Genomic DNA, 8216 nt, shown 5'->3' with positions numbered 1-8216 from the left:
CATATTTTATATAAATAAAAAGATTTTTGTTAAATTCAATAATTACGTAATTTAAAAAATAATTTAAAAAATTGCTATAATTGCTATAATGAAAAATCGATTTTATAAAATGTCATAAAATGTTACATCAGTGGAGAATTTCAAGTTTACTCCGAATAATCTGTACAAGTCACGTTCTTGACAGGAGAAGAATTTAAGTCACAAACATCACGTAATGCACAAACATTACAAACGCGAATATTACGAATAATTGTAAGTTTTTAGAAAATACTTGCGTATTTCACTTTTAGACTTTTATAATTAATTTTAGACTTTTATAATTAATAAATAATCTTCTATTTTTAAATTTTAGAATAATGCAGAAATTAATATTGTAAATAGCACAAACAACTTTTTCTTTTCTTAAATTAAAGAATATTAGTCATAACATTGTTTTAATTTGTCAATACAATACAAACTATTACGCTTTTTAAAAAGAAAACGCATTTATATACATATATGTATATATGAGATATTTATTTACATATACTATATATGAGAATAACAAATATAAGCATAATATAATTTTTACATGTAATAATAATATCTATTAAAATTGTATTTACAAAAATTGACTAATAAATCAAACATTAATTTGATATTAAGATTTATTCGAAAAATAAAAAATTAATTATGCACATAACAATTAGTGATGCATTACAGAATTAAAGCAAGGCGAAAACGAGAAAACATCAATATATCACAATTTATTCAATAAAAATAAATGATTAAAATTTTCTCATCTCAAAGGACTGATATTCTCGGTTCAAATTCTGAAATTTTATTTCCGAAATTTTATTTCGAAACGCGTTCCATTTATTTAAAACATATTCATTTATATAATGAGACAGCATTTTAATCGCAACTGACATGGATTTCTTCGATTTTTTCGAGAAAAGACGAGAAGAGAAAAAACAGATGACGTACGCTAATCTAGAAAATATTATTTTAAATGAGACAAGTTCGATATTCCGAGAAACTCGTATCATATCGAGATCATCATTAATAAAAATTAATAAATGCATTTACGCAGCAACATAATATTATTTACGATTTCGTGCATTATAAAATAAAGTTATAGAATCGTTATATTAGTTTAGTGCAAAAAGTCGTTTAAAACATTTTTTTATATCTCTTTTCGATGATAGTTCTTAGAAACATAAGATTCGATTTTTTTAAATAATGTTTTATTTTCTTGACATACATCAGAACTATACTTAAAACCTTATTTTGCTGATAGCATAACATATCCAAAGCACATATTAAAATTAAAAGGAGAGATTCTTGAATTCATTATCTTGTAAGATAAGAAAGATTGAATCCAACAATTCTCATGATTTAATTATTCATTTGAACATCGCATACATAGATTATAAGGTTAATATTTTGTACAATAGACATGGTTAAAAATTTTCATTTTTAGTTCTAAAACATAAAAAAATTTTTTGATCTATGACATACAAAAAATATAAGGCAAAAAATATATAAGCAGCAAAACCAAAATATTTATTTGCTTATCGCATATATCTTGTTTAAGTCTTTTTGTATATCGTTGTCTTGATTCTTGAAGCCGACTTTTAATGTCAAACGACAATGAAATTTGAACAATTACATGTTGTTTTAATAAAAATATAATTACACTGTTTAAAAAAAAGTTTGACGTACGAGGAACAAAACGAAATAATGGCAATAGAAAATAAATAATCAAGACGATTTATATTTCATGATATGACATAGCCGACTGATGGCTATTATTAAAATTGTAAAAAGGAATTAAAAAATTTTTATATTTAAAATATTAAATAAAAAAATAATATATAAAAAAATAACAATATGTAAAATATACAACAATTTTTTGATTAATTATATTAATTTAACCTTGATATATAAAGAAATACATAATATGATATTCATCTTTCTTAATAACACAGTAACTTCACTGTAAATATATAATTGTAAGCATAACATATAATTACGTACTTGTTAAGTAATTATTACGTGAATAAACGGCTTCAAAATTTTATCTTGTTGTTTTCGTAATGTCAAGTTAATTTTAGCTTATTAGAGTTATGTAACGTGGATATTGTTTATTAAAAAGAAATATATATCATCATATAAGATATATATAATGTACCTAATGCTATTATCATCTTTCATAATCAAAATTCTCTTTAATCCATTCTAATTAATGTATTATATAATTCAATTGTTACAAGATATAAGTCACACAAAAGAGAGTAATTAAAATAAAATTTATATAAAATCGGAATTAAAAAATAAAGTTTCATTATTTATTTGTAACTTTGTTACATAAATTATAAAATATTTTAAATATAATTTTTTCATATTTTTTGCTACACTTAAAAAAAAATCGATTTTAGTAAATATTTAATTTAGTATTGCCAATTAAACATTTATTTATAAAGTAAATGATTTATTTAGTAAGTAAATGAATATTTGTTCAATAAACAGAATAATTGTTAAATGAATGGTTCATGCTAACTAAATAAATAAGTCTTTATATTTAATAAATATTTAGTTAGCAATATTCAACTATAAATATATATTAAAATTAACTATATTTCTTTCTCAGTGTATAAATTATAATTTATATACTATTAAAATTATATGTATAATAATAAAATATATTCCTTATAAGTTCGATCATTAAATATCCGTCTAATGACGGACAGATTTGATTCTAAGGACACTGCGGAAAACATTTCTGAGAAAACTCATCAAGGTGAAATATGGCCGACGTCGTTCGGCCACAAGTACGTATGCGATCGCGGCGCGCCAGACGTGTCGTAAATTTCTCGCAAATACCGCAACTCGATCACGTTCGACGGGATCTCAACGCGGAACGTACGTATGCCGTTGGCCAAAAAGGGAAAAGGGAAAAGCGGCTTCCCATTACGCTCTTAATTGAAACACCGATCTCAAATGTAGGGGAATGCGTCCGTCTTGAATATCGATAAACATAAAAAGAAAGACGATAACGTTAAAACGGTCGAAAAAAATAGCGGGAGGAAAATAAAGAAAAGGGTGGCAAGGCCGGAATGTGAGTGGAGAGAGGCGGCTGGAAAGAGAGAAAGAGAGAAAACGTGATAAATCTCGCCGCGAACAATAAGTTATCGTAAAGAATCGTTTTCGCATTTCGTGACATGGCGGGAAGAACAATGATTTGTCGGAGAAATTCTCCAATTCCAATTCCAATTTCAGAAATGGCCCTAGAGACACCGACATGGCTGAATCTATGCTTCGCGGAGAAGATCCTGCGAAAGTCGGAAGGCGACAATTCTATCGAAGTGACCGATATATTCTCGAAACCGGCCACGAGCAAAGGTGACAACTACGCCAGCGACATGATCAGGATTACTGTCGAATTTTCCCATGATCAAGGTGGCCGTAAGATTTCAGAGAAGAAATCAATCATCATTAAAGCCTCGCCTACGGTCGATGGTGTTCGACAGGAACTTGTAAATTGATTTAATTTATACAATATAAATTCGAGAGAAAAAGAGAGAGACAGAGAAGGGGGAAAGAAAGGGAGAGAAAAATCAAAAACTGTAGCAAATTTCATTATTTCAGAATAGATTTCTAGTAAAAAAAAAAAGATTAGGATAATTATTTTAGGATAATCAGACTGAAGATACAATGCTTTTTATGAATTAAGTCGAAATAAATAAATATATTTACAGAAAATGTTCTTTAGTTGTGTTAAAACAATTTTTCATTTGTGGAATAAAATTATTTTTTGTTATTCTAGAAATCGAAACTTTCTATTGCACAATTTGCTAGTTAGATTTTTATATCACAAAAATAATTGCATGCTTGTTAAATTAAAAAAATTCCATTTGTTAGTTTTAAATAAACTTGTTACAGATCGCGCAATCAGGTCTCTTTCAAACCGAAATATTAATGATGTCAGATACTTTGGATAAAATGAATAAGGTATTAGACCCAAAGCAGCGTTTAAGCGGAAAAGGTCTATACGTACAAAATGAAAATCCAACACTTTTGGCGATCGAGGATCTCGCGCCTCTCGGCTTTCGCATGGCCTGTCGACTGTCTGGTCTTGATCTAACTCATTGCGTATTGGCACTTCGCGGAATAGCCAGGTTTCATGCAGCCTCTGTAGCCGTATGCGAGAAGGTAAATCACTACGCATGATTCAATCAATCATAATGTCTACAATTATTAAAAATTCAGTGACACGAATCAGAACGATACAAGATTTTTGAAAAAATTTTTGCATTAATAAATCCTTAATATTAAATATAAAAAATATAGATGGAATATTGACTTCGAATGTATAAACATCACATTGCAATAATTCCTTGTGTTCTATTCGAAGTATCTATTAAAAAACATGACATGCACCTAGTAAAAAAAAATGTCAGCAATTTGTTATTATTTCAACATCAGGCTGCTTCCCTCATCCTGATGAAGTGAACTATAATATTCACGAAATGTTGGCATTCTAAAAATGGATTTGGACACGGAGGTAATCCGCGAAACCTAATTTCAATACAGTTAATTTTAATTTTAATTTTAATTAGCTTCAAACTTTAATGTTTTATTTATGTATTTTGTCTTAATTTATTTAGAATAAAATATCATACATTTAATAACTCTTTTGTTAAAAAAGGTAAAAAATAATATTTTTATAATAAATTTTGGTTCTAAATAAATCCAGATGCAATTGATAAAAAAATATGTAATAGATTATATTTGCAGTAAAGTTACAAGTTTTTTGCAGAAATACAAAATGCTTATAAATCTTATATTTATCTTATGATTCATGGATTTAGTTTTAAATTAATTTTAAAATAACATGTATGGAAAGATAAAACTTAGTAATCATTTATTTTGCAATAAACGACACATATAAAACTTAAGTAATTACTTATGATAATAACTAGTCATAGAAGATTTATAAGAGATCGAATAGATATATATTAAGATAAGGAAAATTTATTATACTCAGTTACATAACGATTGTTGCGTAACTGAACATCTAAAATAAATATCGTGCATTGGAGTCCTAAACTCTGATACAACAGATACGTATATTGTAATAATGCGTGCAGCATAATGGTTACCATAAACCGCAACGATTTTGTACAGTCGAATAGAAGTTTGAAACTGTACGGCGAATGATCCAGCAGAAATGCCTGGCGGAGAATAACCGTTTTAACTAAAGTCCAATATCCTATATTATCCTTTATTACGGCACGTGCCTCAGCGTGCAGCCAAGAAAACAATTTAAAAAAGTGTCCTTTACGAAAAAGAAAAACAATTTACTTAAAAACGAATATCAAATTCTCTTGATAAAGAAAATCAACTTTTCCTTAACTGAAATATCGCACATATATCAAATACTTTTGAAACTAAAACAATTAAAAAAAAAAACTTTTTAGCTTAAAGAAATATTTATATGCTCAATTATAACTGTAAGCAATAAATCTTTTTATATTTAAAAACTCATAACTTAAAATTAAAATATTTTACATTAAGAAGTTGTGGAAAAAATCTGCTTTAAATTTGTTTAAAAATTGCATATTATTAAAATTATGATGGTAGATTATTTGTAGAGCACCTGTATAACGTTTCAAATTTCCAATCTACATTACAAATTCAACTATTTAACTTTATGACCGAATGGATAAATGTTAGTATAGACTTTTTAATAAAAATATTTTAACATTTAGGAACCAAAGCAAAAAGATATGTATGCAAGAGGAATGTTTAGCAGCCTACAACCATCAGAATTGAGAAGTTTTTTCAATATGAGTGTTAAAGCTCTAGCAGACGAAGTCGCAACCTGGCCAGAAATGAAAAAGTAAAATTTATATACATAAACGGAAATATTTATTTTTTCTTTAATGTCTAAACTAATGCTTTTAGACTTTTACGGGTATTACCTTCAATGATACCAAAAGGTTTGCGGGTTATCGCCGTGTTTTTATCCATTGTTAATGCCCAGGGATTAGACATTAACAATAGATAAAAGCACGGCGATAATCGCAAATCTTCTGGTATCTTTGACGTCTAAAAAATATTTCATATGCATCAGATAAATGTTTGATATGAAAAAAGTGAACATATTAAGGCAAATATGAATATAAATTGTGCTGTTTTTTTATTTCATATAATGTTTATATGATTTTTGTTGCTAGATATGCGGATAAAATTACTAAACTTGTCGATCACATATATCAAATAGGAATAGATGCAACCAGGCGTTCTGATGATGAATTTAATGTTATTAATCATGGTGATGTCTGGGTGAACAATATGTTGTTCAAATATGACAATGATGGCAATCCTATTGATCACATTTTTGTAAGTATCATTGTGTCATAAAAAAATATTTCCTTTAAACAATGAATGTTTATTGAATTATTATAATTATGAGCATATATTGCAATTAAATCTTTTAAATTTAATCTTAAATAAAATAATTCAATTTATGAAATTTAATTTATACTGATACGATTAATATTGTTAAAACAGCGCATTCATTTAAAAAATATATTTTTTTAATTTAAAAAAATGTAAATCATATAAGAATATAGTTTATCTCACAGGTACTTTGTTTCAATTAGCTACATTTCTGAACTTTTATTAATTCTAATAATTGATTACAATGACATAAGTTTATTAAAAAGAAACAAAATAAATAAACGATATTCTTAAATATATGTCATGATATATGTTAATGCATTTTTAATATTTATAATATCGACTTTAATGGTCAAGACAAAGAGGCGGCATATGTTATGAATAATGCAATAAATCCAGTTCGCATTCAGGTACATTCGCCACCTGTCTGCCCGTGTCGTCTGCACAAACTCAACTTTCTCTCGCCACGACTTCCTAAACACGAGTTCCCACTTCTTTCCCGATGCATGGATTTTATTTCCAATTCAATTGCCGAAGGCTCAGAAGATCGATTGACCGAAAGAGTTTGTTTGATATTATAGGTGGATTTCCAACTGTGTGTCTATACATCGCCGGCACTCGATCTTCTCTATTTTCTCAGTACAAGTCCTTCACCGGATGTCATTGAAAACAAGAAAGATATTCTATTAAATGAATATCTTGGGACTTTATCGATGATTATGAAACAACTAAACTGCAATACGCAGCCGCCCACTATGGAGGAACTGAAGGCTGTCTTAAAACGAAGAGCTAGCTACGGGATGATAGCATCCTTCACAGTTTTGCCGATAGTATTGTGTTGTAAAACTGAGGCGAAAGATTTAGGAGAGCTCATAAACGAGGGTTTTTCAAATCCAGGTCTTAAAAGTGAAAGTTATAAAAAATTAATGCAAAAAAGACTTCCACTGTATGATGAGTGGGGTTTACTAGATCTCTAATGCATATTTTTGACCTTTAATAATAAAGAAATAAATATAGAATAGAAATTTAGAAAAGAAATGAAGATAATAAGTTAATAAATAATTATTAATAAATGCATTAAAATTAATAGTAATAGATGGAATGTTGATGAACTTTTTAAAAAAAAAAATCATGAATTATCATAATAATAGCAGATCTTTCGTTCGAAAAATTAAAAATTATTCTTTTATGATAAATTGTTTTTATTTTTAACTCATTAAAGTTTTAAAATAAATTTATATTATATTAATATTATTATATTAATATTTATATTAATATTTATATTAAAAATGATATATAAATTCATTCTTTGTTTTGTTTTATATAAACATTGTATAATTCAACTTATATTATCAAACAAATAGTATCATTAAAAGCGATGTACATAATGTAATTCTATAATAATACCAATGCAAAAACAATGTACAAATTAATTAAGACATGGAAAAATGAATTTTAGAAGTTATATTTAATTACAAAACGCGCATGAAAAAGATTGAAAAAAATTGTGAAATAATACTATAAAGAAAATTATTTAAAATATTTATTGTGTTATACGATATACTAGTCACAAAATTAATTTATGTTGTTATCTGTATTCTTATATTTTAATTCTTAGATTATTAAAAGTATTGCTAAAACGAGATGAACAATACTATTATATGTAGTAAATGTATATGTAAATAATAAAACAAGCTAAATGAATTAGATATTATTATTTTTCTAATAAAATTATTAAATAAAAAATATTACATAAAAATATTAAAATA

At 26.6% G+C, this 8216-nt stretch overlaps 1 protein-coding gene across 1 annotated transcript; it reads left to right on the top strand.

The window, feature by feature from the left end:
* Nucleotides 1-3263: 3263 nt before the first annotated feature.
* LOC105618513 lies at nt 3264-7565 on the top strand. The gene is made up of 5 exons (XM_012200045.1): nt 3264-3518; nt 3925-4194; nt 5754-5884; nt 6222-6387; nt 7029-7565. The coding sequence occupies exons 1-5, from the start codon at nt 3264-3266 to the stop codon at nt 7422-7424; spliced, it is 1218 nt and encodes a 405-aa protein (XP_012055435.1). The 3' UTR covers nt 7425-7565.
* The last annotated feature ends 651 nt before the right edge of the window (nt 7566-8216 follow it).

The sequence above is a fragment of the Atta cephalotes genome (assembly GCF_000143395.1).
Source record: "Atta cephalotes unplaced genomic scaffold scaffold00017, whole genome shotgun sequence".
In the NCBI taxonomy this organism is placed as follows: domain Eukaryota; kingdom Metazoa; phylum Arthropoda; class Insecta; order Hymenoptera; family Formicidae; genus Atta; species Atta cephalotes.
Note: the sequence above shows the minus strand (reverse complement) of the source record. Positions and strands in the feature narration are given on the sequence as shown.

Excerpts from the sequence above, each read along its gene's own strand:
- LOC105618513 (XM_012200045.1), top strand. The coding sequence starts at position 3,264 with ATGGCCCTAGAGACACCGACATGGCTGAATCTATGCTTCGCGGAGAAG. Across the intron at positions 3,519-3,924 it reads ATGGTGTTCGACAGGAACTT|ATCGCGCAATCAGGTCTCTT; the intron begins GTAAATTGATTT and ends AACTTGTTACAG. Across the intron at positions 6,388-7,028 it reads ATCCTATTGATCACATTTTT|GTGGATTTCCAACTGTGTGT; the intron begins GTAAGTATCATT and ends TTGATATTATAG.